Genomic DNA, 16,161 nt, shown 5'->3' with positions numbered 1-16,161 from the left:
CTTGGAGACCACATTAGAAGAAATGTTTGATCATCAATAATAATAATGACCACCAAAAAAAAAAAAACCCAACCCCTCCCCCAAACCACTTGGCAGCATCCTCTACACAAACTGATCACTAAACACCCACCTCAGCCTAAGCTAGTCTGTTGCCTGCCTCTGACAACCCTTACCCCTCTAAACAGGCTGACACTGAGTTGTGGTTGAAGAGGATTCATCTGGTGTTCAGCAAGTGCTAACCGTGGTTTTATATATATAAATTGTGGTATTTGTTAAATGCTTACTGTGTACGAGGCATTGTACTAAACACTGGGATGGATACAAGCAAATCGGGTTGGGCAGTACTTTATTAATGATGTGTATGTATTCTATTTATTCTGATGGTATTGACATCTGTCTACTTGTTTGGTTGTCTGTCTCCCCCTTCTAGACTGTGAGCCCTTTGTTGGGTAGGAACCGTCTCTATATGTTGCTAATATGTACTTCCCAAGTGCTTAGTACAGCGCTCTGCACACAGTAAGTGCTCAATAAATACGACTGATTGAGTGAATGTCCTACAAGGGGCTCACAGTTTCAATGCCCATTTTACAGATGAGGGAACTGAGGCACAGAGAAGTGAAGCTACTTGCCTAAGGTCTAACAGCAGACGAGTGGCGGAGCCAGGATTAGAACTCACGACTTTCTGACTCCCAGGCCCGTGCTATATTCACTAAGCCATGCTAATTATATTTGTTAGGCACTCATTATGTGCCAGGTGCTGTACTAAGCACTGGGGTAGATAAAAAACTAATCAGGTTGGACAAACTGTGATATACATAGAGCTCACAGTCTTCATCCCCATTTTACAGATGAGGGAACTGAGGCCCAGAGCCATGAAAGCAAATTGCCCGAGGTCACACAGCAGCCCAAGTGGCAGAGCTGGGATTAGAACCCAGTTCCTCTGACTACCAGGCCCAGACTCTTTCCACTAGACCGCACTGCTTCCTATCTGGGCTCTGCCAAAGCTGCAGCCCTACATAGAAGCCTTCCTCCAGATTCTCTCAATTTACTGTCAGGAAAAGAGGCCAAGAGAATAAAGACCATAAGCTCCTTGAGAGCAGGGACCTTGTGTCTTCCTTCTGAAACACCCTCCCCACCACCTAGGAAGGGATGCTTCATGAAGGTGATATTTAAACACACTCATCTGGATGATGCTCCTGCAGAAAAATAGGTCACAAAGGGTGGGAAGAGCCAGCTGGAGGGTGGGGTCTTAAGAACAGCTGGGTGGAGTTCTTAACAAAAGTTCAAACTGGGGAGAGAAGGAAAGAGGGTGGAGGACAGGGCAAGGGAAGGGGTGAGGGGTGGAGGGAACAACTGATTTTGAAGGATTTGGGAATCTTGCTTTCTTTTAATGGTATTTGTTAAATGCTTACCATGTGTCAAGCACTGTTCTAAGCACTGGGGTAGATACCAGTTAATCAGGTTGGACACAGTTCCTGCACCACATGGGGCTCACGGTCGAAGTAGAAACTGGATAGTTACTACGGGATTCCTTATGCTATGGTTGCATCTGTGTTTTCTGGAGGGGGGAGGAGGGATCAAAAGGGGGGAAGGCGGAATGCTTTTAGTAGAGTCAAAACTGTAACTGTTTGCCAATGGACTGTGCCCCGCTCAGGGAAAGACAGGAGATAAACCAGAATGTCGGACGCAGTTCCTGTCCCATAAGGTTGGCCCCAGTTAATTCTCCGGGGTGCCGACACCAAGTAGGACGCAGATAACACTCCCAACAGGTCAGAACCTTTCATCTTAACCATCTCCAGCCAACTCTTCCTTCCAATGATTTTATGCTGACTGATGCTTAGCTCCTTCCCTGGCGGTACCTTGAGGAACTGAGGTGCAGTGAGGTACTTTTAAGAGGACAGGAGGGGGAGAAGTAAAGAGAGCAGACAATCCACAACCTGAACACTTGGTCCACGGACAACGGAGAAGTGATTGCCAGAACTGCTTTACCTAAGACTCCAGAGGCCTCTGTTCTCACAGTCGGAAGCAACGAGAGGTGAGAAGGAGAGGTGAGATGGCAGAACGGTGAAAAGTCAGGGGGAGGGAAGGGAGGCGGGAAGGGACGCCACGGTGGTGACCAAGAGAGTAGCCATGGCTCACAGAAAGGCTGAAGTATCCAGACATGGGTAGCCCACCCTCAAAAGAGAATCCACTCAGCTACAGGAAAAGAAAGATGGAAGGAGGTGCGCTTTTGAGTTGACAGGATTCTCCTAATACTGAGGGATTGGTCAATCCATCGGTGGTATTTACTGAGTGCTTACTATGTGCAGAGCACTGTCCTATGCGCTTGGGAGATTTCCACAGAGTTGGCAGATCCATTCCCTACCCACAACGAGCTCACAGTCTAGAGGGGGAGACGGAGGGATGATATGGCTCAGTAGCACGGGCTTGGGAGTCAGAGGACGTGGGTTCTAATCCCAGCTCCGCCATTTGTCTGCTGTGTGACCTCGGGCAAGTCACTTCTCTTCTCTGGGCCTCAGTTACCTCATCTGTAAAATGGGGATTAAGACTGTGAGTCCCACTTAGAACAACCTGATTGCCTTGTATCTACCCCAGTGCTTAGAACAGTGCTTGGCATATAGTAAGCACTTAAATACCATAATTATTATTATTACTACCGATACAGAGCGGCAGCACTTCCTCCAGCCCAAAGGGCCGGGGCAGAGGGAAACGGGGAGGGTGGGCAGGCACAGTAGAATGTGGAGGGAAGAGGGGAGGAGGCCGAAGAGAAAGCAGTCGGCTGGAAGGAATCAAAGGCAGCCAAGGAGGATGCAGCTTGAATAAATTCCATCATTACTACCAGCTAAAAGAGTCCCCTGAGGTGTGATTCCCAGAGATTTCCCCGACATCACAGAGGAGGTAAAGGCTTTAGGAGAGGGGGCTGTAATTGAGTTCTGGCTCTGTCGGGCTGAACTGTGACCCAGCTCACCCTCAAGTCCTAAACAAGACTCTACCGTACTCCCCCTCAGACACAATTTATTCAGCCCGGCCAAATCTCAGACAAGTAATCGCCTCTTTTTGGAGAAGTCTGTACCTTAGTGTGTATTATTATGTAATAATAATAATCATAATTAGTAGTAGTAGTATTTGTTAAGCGCTTACCATGTGCTAAGCACTGCACTAAGCACTGGGGTGGATAAAAGGAAATCGAGCTGGACACAGTCCCCGTCCCAGCTGGGGCTCACAGTTTCAATCCCCATTTTTCAGATGAAGTAACTGAGGCCCAGAGAGGTAAAGTGACTTGCCCAAGACCACACAGCAGACAAATGGCAGAGGCGGCATTAGAACCCATGACCTCCATCTGTGCTCTATCCATTATACCATGCTAAGTATTACACATATCTTTTGAGTGGGTGCCTGAATAAATTGTAAGTGAGCTGTTGCTTCATTCAAATGATTCTCTAATATGGAAGCAGGTTACATGGTTGCCAATTTTCTAGAGAATCTCTTTGAGAAATAATTAATAAAGCTTCACATTAAAAGATCCATTTTGCTCTCTCTTTGAAAACCTGTTACCTTCAGGGAAGACACAGACATGGCCTAAATTAGTAAAGAGAACTGATAACTTCAATTTCATTCTGGTTTTTTTTCCCTGAGATATAAATAGAGCAGCATACCCAAGTCTGAGTCAAATCAAATTTGCCTTCTAAAGAGATACTGCTTCTTTATGTCACTATTCAAGAGGACTTCTCATGGGTTTCTATCTGAGCAGCCACTAATACATGGGAGATTTTAAGATTAAAGTAGCATGGTCTACTGGGTAGAGCATGGACCTGGGAGACAGAAGAACCTGAGTTTTAATTCCAGCTCTGGTACCTGTCTGCTGTGTTAACTTGGGCAAGTTGCTTCACTTCTCTGGTGCCTTATACCACACCTGTAAAATGGGATTAAGACTGAGAGTCCCATGTGAAGTAGTGTGGGCCAGTGGAAATAGCACAGGCCTGGGAGTCAGTACTGGGAATCTAATCCCGGCTCAGCCACATGTCTGCTGTGTGACTTTGGGCCCATTACTTACCTTCTCTGTGCCTCCTACGTGGCACTGTGAGCCCCAGTTTATCACACCCTCTGAGGCAATTGGAAGTAATAGTAATAGCATTTATTAAGTGTTTACTGTATGCAGAGCACTATACTAAGCACTGGGAAAGAGGAGGGAATAAGCACTCAGTAAATACCACTGATCAACTGACCGATTCCTCAGTATTAGGAGAATCCCGCCAACTCAAAAGCACACCTCCTTCTGTCTTCCCTTTTCTGTAGCTGAGTGGACTCTCTCCTGAGGGTGGGCTACTCATGTCAGGATACTTCTGCTTGTCCGTGAGCCATGGCTACTCTCTCACTCATCACCTTCGTGGCCCCTCCCCCACCAGTCGTACATGCACAGTACTGTAAGAAGCACTTAGGAGAGTACAGCATAACAATAAACAGGACACGTTCCCTGCCCACAATGCGTTTACAGTCTAAAGGCTGAAAGATGGATGACCAGAAGTATTAATTCAAAGGATCTGAAAGATCTGGCCTTCCATTCCCTACATTCACATCTCAAAAGAATGTGGGAAAGTAAGTTGATGTACCAGATATTTCCGAGGCCCTTCGGAAAATAAGGATTTGGGGGCAAAATATGCTACTTCTCTTAGCTTAGCTAAGAAATGCACAAAGTAAGGGAAGCAGTGTAGCCTCGTGGAAAGAACCCGGGCCTGGGAGTCAGAAGAGCCCGGGTTCCAATCCCAGCTCTGCCATGTGTATGCTGCGTGATCTCGGACAAGACACTTTAATCAATCAATGGTACTTCTAGGTGCCTCAGTTACCTCATCTGTAAAATGGGAAATACACCTCCCTCCTACTTAGATAATGATCCTGATGTGGGACAGGGACTGTGTCTAACCTGATGAACTTGTATTTACCCCAGTGGTTACAACAGGTCTTGGCACATAAGTGCTTAACAAGGACCATAATTATTAATAATAATGATGGCATTTGTTAAGTGCTTACTATGTGCAAAGCACTGTTCTAAGTGCTGGAATTAATTATTATTTTGTTGTTACAGAAGCATCCCAAAGAGCTTTGGTGTGTGTGCTATTTTCTCACTCTGCAGTACTTTCTCAAGCCCCTGAGCACTCAGCCAAGTTCTCCCAGCTCAGAATCCCTGTCCCCATCTATTCACTTCTGCTTGCTCCTTCAATCCCCTTGCACATACAAATTCTGAGTGACAGCACCTGGCTTGTTGTGGACAGGGAATATGGCTATTGTATTATTCTGAAGTACTCCCCCAGAAGCTTGGTACACAGCTCTGCATGCAGTAAGTGCTCAATAAATCCAATGGACTGACTGGTGTTGCAAACCACCGTCTAGACTGTAAGCTCCCTGTGGGCAGGGAATGTGACTATCGACTCTATTGTGATGTCCTCTCCCAAGTGCTTAATATCATGCTCAGCACACAGTAAATGTTCAGTAAATCCCAATCACTGAAGGATTGACGGTCTTGAACATGAACTGACAAACTTACTACTCTGTATACCCTAAGCTTTCTCTAGTCCGCTCCCAAATGATAGCCAAAGAAACCCTACTCACATGGGCATCGCCTTTAGATTCTTTATTATATTTTACTGAACTGCCTCCCTACCAAAAGGGCTAAGCAGAGAAAGGAAAACACCACAGATATCAATCTAAAACATTTTAGCCTTATCAACCCTGAACTTCTCTTGTTCAGTGAAACCTCAACAGAGCCCTATTGCAGGAGACACAAATTTGCCAAGGCATGGTTTGCATATATCAACCGAACCTCGGGAGACCAGATTTGACAGGCCAAATTTAAACTAAACTCAATGGAGAGGTTAATGTGGGGAGGGGGAGAGAAGGCAAGGCGGGAACTGTAGAACCCAAATAGCTATTCAAGAAGTGCTTTAGTTTTAAAATGAGATCATTCCTGCAATAATCAAATTAGCTCTGACTGCAAAGTCTCTAGTGATGAGAATAATGAAATCTGGAGGAAAAAGTGGAGGAAAATCATTTGCACATAAAAAGGCAAGCTAATCTAAATGCTAATTTAAGCCTGCTGGGTGCTTCCCCTGCGGCCCCCTTTCCCCCCAAAAAACCTACCTTGGTCCCCAGTAGGGCTCTTGGGTCCATTTCTCTAGCTCCAGAAAGCTAGGGAATGGAGGTGAGACTCCCTCTGGGGTTCCTGCCTGGAGACTTGCTAGATAGGGGCTGGGCACTGCCAGGCAACTGAGCAGCACCAAGATCAGCCCATCAGCCGCAACAACAGAGAGGTCCTAACCCAGAGCAGGACAGAGGTGGGATGGAAGACTCGGAAAATTGGGGGAACGGCCCAGGAGGAGCTTGCACGATGACAGGATGTAGGATTAAATCCTACTTTGACTGTGTGCCCCATGGGGGACAGGGACTGTGCCCAACCTGATTGACTTGTAGCTACCCCAGCGCTTAGTACTGTGTGTGGCACATAGTGCCTAAAAAGAACCATAATGCATATGTAGGAGTAGGACCCATGTTTTAGTGTTTGTTTTGCAATGGTATTTTGTAGTCATAGTCAATCAAGAATGGTATTATCGAGTGTTCACTGTCCAGAGCGCTGTTCGAAGGCGGGGAGAGAGTACAATATAGTAAAGTTGTGAGACACATCCCATTCAGGAATTTTCCAACAATAAAAATAGTTTGCTGCATTTTAAATTATAAGACAAATAATAGCACATGACAAGACAGAAAATGCGTTTTTCAGGTATAACGGATATCTAACCCTCATATATATATAGATATATAGATAGATATAGATAGATCTATTTTTTTAATCTAGGTGAAACCCCAAAATTTTAATTTTTCCCTAACTCTTTCACTGCCAAAAAGGAATATGGGCCATTTATAAATCCACCCCAATTCTGTCATAGGCAACATAGTGGACTTGTGTGTGATGAATTATCAAGTTCTCTCCTGTCAATACATTTGACACTTTGGATGTGATAACTGGAAAGTTTAGCCATTTTCGTATGTGTTCATCTTTTTTTGGGGGGGAGGGTCCTTTCCCTTCTCTCCACTTTATTAAGAATCAATAAATATTATTCATGGATTGCTTGGTACCCAAGGACATTTCAAGAAGTCATAATACCCCCAAGTAAATCAGACAGAAGTTACTGAACGTGGATCATTAAAGGGGGGAAAACCTTTTAGACCTTTTGGACATGGTCCCTGTCCCACATGAGGCTCGTACCCTTAATCCCCACTTTACAGATGAGGGAACTGAGGCCCAGAGAAGTGAAGTGACTTGCCCAAGGTCACGCAGCAGACAGAGAAGCAGAGTGGTTTAGTGGAGAGAGAATGGGCTTGGGAGTCAGAGGTCATGGGTTCTAATCCTGGCCCCACCACTTGTCAGCTGTGTGACTCTAGGCAACTCTGAAACCTTACTTCAACCCAGTTTTACAAAAACTAAAAAAAAAAAAAATTAAGCCCAATAATGACCCTCCTGCTTCAATGACTATACTTAAATCAACAGACTTCACACCCTAATCATGATTCACGGAAATCGGGTTGAGTTGGATGGGCATGAAACCGAAACCGAAGGCAGACAGCATTATGCACCATTAGAAATGAACACATACTGTAACTTGCAGTACCATTTCAACATTTTAGTAGAAAACGATTTTAAAATATTTATAAAACTAATTAACTGATGAGTCCTAAACACTCTGGGCAGAAAATGATGCTGCATTGCCATTGCTATTTGGCATCCTTATTAACCTATTAGATACTTTCAAATTGTAGCCAAAAGCCTAACACACAGCTCTGCCAAAAAGGACACCATTAACTTTTTAACTTTACCGACCTCCTCCCAATGTATTCTTGAAGTAATCTACTACTGGGGCCAATTTCACCTTGTTAACAATTGAATTTTAAAACATTAACTAGAAATGCAAATGGCTGCATGTGCAAGATGAAATTAGCAGCATGTATTAACATTTCCTCCTGATATTCCAAATGCCCAGCAAGTGTGCCGAGATATTTTGCCCATGGTTGAACTAAGGTTGCAACTGCTGCTCTTTTTTCATCCCTAAGCCCTCCTCCACCTTAGGATGGGGATCTACACATCTGTACCTCTGAATATAACAATAATAATAATAATAATAATAATAATAATGGTATTTGTTTAGCGCTTACACTGTGCCAAGCACTGTTTTAAGCACTGGGGTAGATAAAAGTTAATCAGGTTGGACACGGTCCCTGTCCCACATGGGGCTCGCACCCTAAATCCCCATTTTACAGATGAGGGAACTGAGGCCCAGAGAAGTGAAGTGACTTGCCCATGGTCACACAGCAGACAGAGAAGCAGAGTGGTTTAGTGGAGAGAGAATGGGTTTGGGAGTCAGAGGTCATGGGTTCTAATCCTGGCCCCACCACTTGTCAGCTGTGTGACTCTGGGCAAGTCACTTCATGTCTCTGTCCCTCAGTTACCTCATCTGTAAAATGGAGATGAAGACTGTGAGCCCCACATGGGGCAACCTGATTACCTTCTATCTACCCCAGGTCTTAGAGCAGTGCTTGTTACATAGTAAGTGCTTAACAGATACCATCATCATCATGAGGCAGAGCTGGGATTAGAACCCAGATCCTTCTGACTCCCAAGCCCGGGCTCTATCCACTAAACCATGCTGCTTACACTGACGTTTCTGTGATGTCTCTCAGTGGCAAAAACACTGATTGGTCCATTGTGTTGCCAGGGGGATCAGGAACAAGCATATGTACAGATATGGACAGGGAGCTTAGTACAGCGCTTAGTACAGTGCTCTGCACATAGTAAGCGCTCAATAAATACGATTGATGATGACAGCTCTCCTACCCAGCACCTGTGAAACCTACAAATCCACTCCACCTAACTTCCCCACCAGTTGACAGCATTACTGACCTCACTGTCAATCACAACAGTATTTATCGAGCGCTTAATGCATGCAAAGCACTGTACTAAGTCCTTAGAAGCATATAACAGCTCAGAGTCAGTAGACATGCTCCTTCCAAAAGCTCACAAGCATACTATTATTCTTGACTCCTTGCTGTCTTTCAACTCTCGCATTCCATCTGTGGCTAAATCCTGCAGGTTTTTCTTCTCCACTTCCCGGATCCACCCTTTCCTCTCCGCCCAAACAGCCATGACCTTGGTCCAGATGCTCCTCATAATCCCAGTCAATTACCGTACCAGCCTACGCAATCATCTCTCTGTCTCCATGCTCTCCCCTTTCCAGTCCATATTTCATTCTGTTACCCAGATAGTTCTTCTAAAACATCATTCTGAGCATACCTCAAAAACCTCCACTGGTAATCTACTTCTCTCGGCATCAAGCAAGCTATCCTACCATGCCAACTGCCTATCACAACCCAGAGCTTCACTTCGCTCCTCCACCAACCTACTTGACATAGTACGATCTTGTCTATCTAGCCCCTGACTCCTTGCCCATGTCCTGCCTCTGGCATGGAACTCCCTCCCCACTCCATATACAGTGGACGATCACTCTCCTCACCTTCAAAGCCTTATTAAAATCTCGTCTCCTCCAAGAGGCCTTCCCTAACTAAGCCCTCATTTCTTCTACTCCCTCTCCTTTCTACATCGCCCTTATAGTTGGATTTGTACCCTTTATTCACTCCAACCTTAACCCCACAGCACTTAATATACACATCTGTAATTTGTTTATATTAATGTCTATCTCCCTCTCTAGACTGTAAATTCCTTGTGAGTAGAGAACTTGGTCCACCAACTCTATATACTGAGCTCTCCGAAGTGCTCTCCACACAGTAAGCACTCAGTAAGTATGATTGTACAATTTACGTATTCTACTTAAACACTTTATTATTAAGTGCCATCGAGTTGTTTCCAATTCATAGCAACTCCATTGGATATACTTTCTCCAGAACATCCTGTCCTCTGCCATAATCCGCAACCTTTCTAATAGTTCTTCTGTTATCGTTGTTATGGTCTTTATCCATCCAGCTGCCAGTCTGCCTCTTCCATGTTTTCCCTGGACTTTTCCTAGCAATAGTGCCTTCACCAGAGAATTAGTCCTCCTGATTATGTGTCCAAAATATGTTAATCTAAGTCAAGTCATTTGACCTTCCAAAGATCACTCTGGTTTAATTTGCTCCAAAATCCATTTGTTTGTTTTTCGGGCAGTCCTTGGTATCCACAAAAGCCTTCTCCAACACCACATTTCAAAAGCATTGATGTTCTTTCTATCCTGTTTTTTCACCTTCCAGCTTTTGGATCCATACATTGTCACTGGAAACACCACAGACTTAAACACTAATTCACCCAATTTTGTATTTATTTCTGTTTAAGGTTCTAAGCAGCTTAATAAGAATAATAAAAATAACGATAATAATTGTAGTATTTAAGAGTTACTATGTGCTGGACACTCTACTAAGCACTGGGGCAGATATAAGATAATCAGGTCAGACAAAGTCGCTGTCCCCCACAGGGATTTTTATACTCTCAGGAGGAAAGAGAAAAGGTATTTAATCCCCACTTCACAGCTGAGGAAACTGAGGCTCAGAAAAGTGAAATGACTGGTCTCAAGTGCCACGGCAGGCAAGGGGAAGAATGAGGATTAGAACCCAGGCCTCCTGACTCGCACACTCTTTCTGCTAGGCCACGCATCTCCATTCAATCAGTCAATCAATTGTATTTATGGAGCACTTACTGAGTGCAAAGCACTGTACTAAGCACTTGGGAGAGTACAATATAACAACAGACATATTCCCTGCCTGTATCTTTTACTTCTACTCTACTTTTTAACACTTAGTAGGGGGCTTGACACCCAAGGGCTACTCAAAAAATACTATTTATGGGGAATACACCTACACTGGTAAGGTAATGCCCCTGCCAATAATGAGCCATCTGGGAACGGCTAGTCTACCTACTCATCTAGACTGTAGACTAGACTTCTAGACTGTGAGCCCACCTTCTAGACTGTGAGCCCACTGCTGGGTAGGGACTATCTCTATATGTTGCCAACTTGCACTTCCCAAGCGCTTAGTACAGTGCTCTGCACACAGTAAGCGCTCAATAAATATGATTGATTGATTGATTGCCTGACACCAAGCAGGGAGCTGCAGCTCATGGTCGAACTTGGCTATGGCGGTTTCAAGCCCACAGAATTCTCTCCACTGAGAATCAGTGCCTGGAGAAACTATTTGTTCCGGGGGCTTTTCTGACTAATGTGGAGCTGGGAGCTCGGTTCCTGCAATAGTTACAAGTCTCAAAAGCCACCACAGTATTCAAGAGGGGAGGCAGCGTGGCCTAGTGGAAAGAGCACAGGCCACAGAGTCAAGAGACCTGGGTTCTAATCCTGACTCTGCCACTTGTCTGCTGTGAGACTTTGGGTGAGTCACTTCTCTGGGCCTCCATTTCCTCATCTGTAAAATGGGGATTAAATCCTATTCCTCACTACTGAGATTGTGAGACCTAGGAACCGTGTCCAACCTAATTTTGTGTATTTGACCCAGTGTTCAGTTTGGTGCTTGGCACACAGGAAGTGCGTAATATGTACCATAATAAAAAAATAATAAAAACAGGAAAGAAGAAGAAAACTCCATTCTGTACCCAACGAATCATATTGCTAGCCCTCTTGGGAACATAGAAGAATCAAGCTGGCTAGTTTTTTGGGTGTTTTTTTTTAAAGGCTATGTGACTTTGGGCAAGTCACTTAACTTCTCTGTGCCTCAGTTACCTCACTGTAAAATGGGGAATTAAGACTGTGATCCCCACGTGGGACAAACTGATTACCTTGTATCTACCCCAGCACTTAGAACAGTGCTTGGCACAAACTAAGCACTTAACAAATACCATTATTGTTATTATTAAAAACTTCCATCTTCTAAACGAACAGCCTCCATTTCAGAACAGAAAATTACAAAACAATCAAATTGACAATGGAGGTTAGAATCTACTTCAAAGCTTCCAAGAACACAAGAGTACAAAACCCTGATAGTCCACACATAAAAGGTCAGACTCTGGGAGGCCCATCCAAGGGAGAGATTCCTGATGTTTAGTGCTCTAACCCTTCCTCAGAATAGTGACTTCCTTATACCTGCAAGCATCTGACCCGACAGCAAAGTATCTGCAGGCAAATTGCTAGCATTAGGGTGCAGGCAGAGATCGGCAGTGGTTAAGTTCCATCGGTATTTAAGTGCTTATTATATGCCAGGCACTATACTAAACACTGGAGTACACATAAGCTAATCGGGCTGGACACAGTACATTCATTCATTCAATCGCATTTATTGAGCACTTACTGTGTGCAGAGCACTGTACTAAGCGATTGTAATAATGATGGCATTTGTTAAGTGCTTACCATGTGCAAAGCACTGTTCTAAGCGCTGGGGAAGTTACAAGGTGATCAGGTTGTCCCACGGGGCTTAGTCTTAATCCCCATTTTACAAATGAGGTAACTGAGGCACAGAGAAGTTAAGTGACTTGCCCAAAGTCACACATGCCCCACATGGGACTCACAATCTTAATTCCCATTTTACAGATGAGGCCCAGAGAACTGAAGTGACACACAGCACATAATGGCAGAGCCGGAACTAGAATTCAGGTCCTTCTGACTTCTGAGCCCCTGCTGTACCCACTAGGCCATTCTGCTTTCCATGTTTAAAATGAAAGAATGAATGAAGTAGCCACTGCCACGACGCTTGGGTTAAGCCATGGTATGAATTGTACTGTGAGCCATTCTGAAACCAGCCTGCCCTGAGGCCACCCTGTCTCTCTCCTGCCCGTTTATTTCCCTCTGCCCTATCCCCTTCCAATCTATCCCACTATATGCCAAGGGCAGCAGTGTGGCCTAGTGGTTAGAGCCCAGGCCTGGGAGACAGAAGGACCTGGGTTCTATTCCCGACCCTGCCACTTGTCTGCTGTGTGGCCTTCAGAAAATCACTTCACTTATCTGGGCTTCAGTTACCTCATCTGAAAAATGGGGATTAAGACTGGGAGCCCCATGTGGAACAGGGACTGTGTCCACCCTGATTAGCTTGTATCTACCCCAGCAATTAGAACAGTGCTTGACACATACTAAGTGCTTAACAAATACTATCACCATTATTATTATTATTGTTATTATTATTAAGGGGAGGATGGCAGGGCAGCAGCACTAGACTGGGAAAAGGAATAGGCAGAGACCTGCAGTGCCTACAATTTACCAGACAACACCAACAGCATATCACAGGTAAGAAGATTTGCCTTGTAGGTGGGTCTCTAACTCACACCACTTTGGCCAGCACCAAAATAGGAAGTCACTGTTGGTTGATAAAGCGGTGTGCAGTGGTGGGGTACAGAAACAGGCCTTCACCCTTCCCTTTCCATCCCCCAACAATGCTCAGGGGTCCCTAAAACAACGGAAGAAAAGGGGGGAAGTGGGGAAGAGAGGGTCTCAGAAAGTGTAATGTCCTAACCAGAGTTTTCTACTGCAGCCACAGAACCTGACAATACTAGGCAATCAAATAATTTTTTAAAACCCCTAAATACACACAAAGAATGTCAATCATATCTATTATATCCGTTTTACAATTAAGCTAAAATATTTTTTGTGAATCTAGAAGTTCAAGAATCAAAAGTTTGGAAAGTCAGGCATTAGCAACTGTCCCTTTGTATTTAGTTGATTGAAAACATTTCTGTTTGAGAAGCCATTGATTCTTGAAAGAGAAAACAATGGAATCCCAAAGCAAGTCTTGTCAGATGCTGATTTTCCAAACCCTTGTAGGTTTCACGTGCAAGGTTTTCAGTTTGCAGGTATTTTAACAAATAATCTAGTCTATTTCAATGCTATTTTTCCATGTATTCTTGTGCCATCAACCAGGACTATTGGTTCTGCTTCCAAGAAGCAGAGTGGCCTAGTGGAAAAAGCACGGGCTTGGGAGTCAGAGGACCTGGGTTCTAATCCCAACTCTGCCACCACCCTGCTGTGTGACCTTATCCAAGTCACTTAACTCCTCTGTGCCTTAATTACCTCATTTGCAAAATGGTGATTGAATCCTGTTCTCCCTCCTACTAGGACTGGAAGCCCCATGTGTGACCTGATGTTCCTGTGTCTTCCCCAGTGCTTAGTCCAGTGCTTGGCACATAGTAAGCTCTTACCAAATACCACAATCATCATCAAAAACTACATCCCTCTAAACTGTAAGCTCTCTGTGGGCAAGAATGTGTCTGTTTTTTTGTTGCACTGTATTCTCCTAAGCGCTTAGTGCAGTGCTTTGCACACAGTAAGCTCTCAATAAATACAATTGAATGAATGAGTGGATTCAGCCAAGGGCTGAATTTTGTTCCTAGACCACCTTCCCTCCCCTACCCCAAAACCCATCACTCCTTTTAAGTCAGTAGCAAACCAAACCTCCTCAATATACTCCGCTACCACAACCACGTCGCCCATTCCTCCGAACGACACCGAGAACCTTACCTAGGCTGGTGGGCTTTATCAGTTCATCCAGTAAGTCATAAAATGGTAATTTCTGGAGTTTTATATCCGGGTGGACTGGGTGAAGAGCTGAGGCGAGGTGGGGGAGTTCCAGTTCATGCTTAGGTCCCAGAAGAGAGACAGGGAGCAATGGTGAGGTGGCAGGGTGACCGTCGTAAGCGAGCTGCGGAATGGTGGACGGAGACAGCGTGGCTGGCATGGGGCTCGAGTGGACATTGGGGATGGACAGGTCGGCAGGGGTCATGATTTTCTGAGGAAACCGCCGCCGATAGAGTTCTTTGATTTTCATCTGCACGGCGGGACTGCAGCCCGCCTTCAACAAATGCAGGGCTTTCGTGAGAAGTTCGTGTTTGCGGCCGTGCTTGTTCCTTCCCGCGTAGCCCAACAGGACTTGGAGTTCAGACACTCGGAGGCTCATAACCATTTGCTTGAAGACAAAACAGAATATGAAACCGTTAGTCGGCTGGTTAATGATCTTGAGAATGGTACTTGTTAAGCGCTTACTATGTACCAAGCACTGTTTTAGGCACAGGAGTAAATACAAGTTGATCGGGTTGAATGCAATGACTGTCCCGCATAGGGCTCGCACTCTTAAATCCCCATTTTCCAGATGAGGGAAATGAGGCCCAAAGAAGGGAAGTGATTTGCCAAGGTCCACACAGCAGACATGTAACAGAGCCGGAATTAGAATCCATTTCCTTCTGACTCTCAGGCCCGGGCTCTATCCATTTATGCCACAAGTTATTTCATCTTCGTTACTTCCATTACTTAGACTGCAGATCTTAAAATAGGCTGCTCATCTCCATCTTTTTCTGACTTTTGTCAGCCTATCGGCCCTCTCTTCTGCGCCATCCATTTAGGACGCTACTCCTTACGCATTTTGAGAGTCGGCCCCCTTCCCTCTCCCCAACGCCCCACAGCACTTAATTTCACATCCTTACACTCTACCACTTCCCCTCTCAGTAATTTACTTTAATCTCTGTCTCCCCCCCCACAATGTCAGCTCCTTATGGGCAAGGATTCGTGTCAACCAACTCTACTGTACTGTACTGCTCCATGTGCTTAGCCCAGTGCTCTGTAAGAAGCGCTCAATAAATACCACTGATTAATTGATTTCCAAACTTAAAATACACGTTAATAGGAGAGTGATAAGAACCGTTTTGGGAAAGGGAGAGCAACATGTTTCAAGATTCTGTTTTAGCACAGACTCATATGCTACTCCATCTGTCATCTCTCAGAACCACCCCCTCTAATTCCCTGACCTTGTGGCCCAGCTCTTGCCAACTTCTAGTCCTGACTTCCCAACTAACACTCAAGCACTAGAGCCCTCTATTAATCAATCACATTCACTGATCAACCAATCAAATTTACTGAGCACTATGTGCTGAGTACTGTACTCAGCACTTGGGAGAGTACAATACAGCAGAATCCATAGGTGCATTCCCTGCCCATAATGAACTCACACTCTGGAGGGGGAGAAAGATATTAATATGAATAAATAATTTATAATACATAATACATAATTTAAAGAGTACGTAAGTGCTGTGGGGTTGGGGAGAATATCAAGTGCCCAAAGGTCACAGATTGAGGTGTATAGATGAGGCAGGGGAAGAGCGAGCCAGGGAAATGACTGCTTACTACATGCACGGCACTGTACTAAACA

The 16,161-nt window shown here is 44.8% G+C and overlaps 1 protein-coding gene across 7 annotated transcripts in view; it reads right to left on the bottom strand.

The window, feature by feature from the left end:
• Window positions 1-16,161, bottom strand: part of PIAS1 (protein inhibitor of activated STAT 1) — a 163,263-nt gene that overhangs the window by 64,663 nt on the left and 82,439 nt on the right. For all 7 annotated transcript variants that reach the window (XM_038767232.1, XM_038767236.1, XM_038767233.1 and 4 more), the window contains one exon: window positions 14,481-14,925. In XM_038767232.1, coding sequence (XP_038623160.1) covers window positions 14,481-14,925 — 445 coding nt within the window. The remainder of the gene's footprint in view (window positions 1-14,480; window positions 14,926-16,161) is intronic.

The sequence above is a fragment of the Tachyglossus aculeatus genome, chromosome 26 (genome assembly GCF_015852505.1).
Source record: "Tachyglossus aculeatus isolate mTacAcu1 chromosome 26, mTacAcu1.pri, whole genome shotgun sequence".
Taxonomy (NCBI): Eukaryota; Metazoa; Chordata; class Mammalia; order Monotremata; family Tachyglossidae; genus Tachyglossus; species Tachyglossus aculeatus.
The sequence above is the reverse complement of the archived record's forward strand: the minus strand, read 5'-3'. Positions and strand labels throughout refer to the sequence as shown.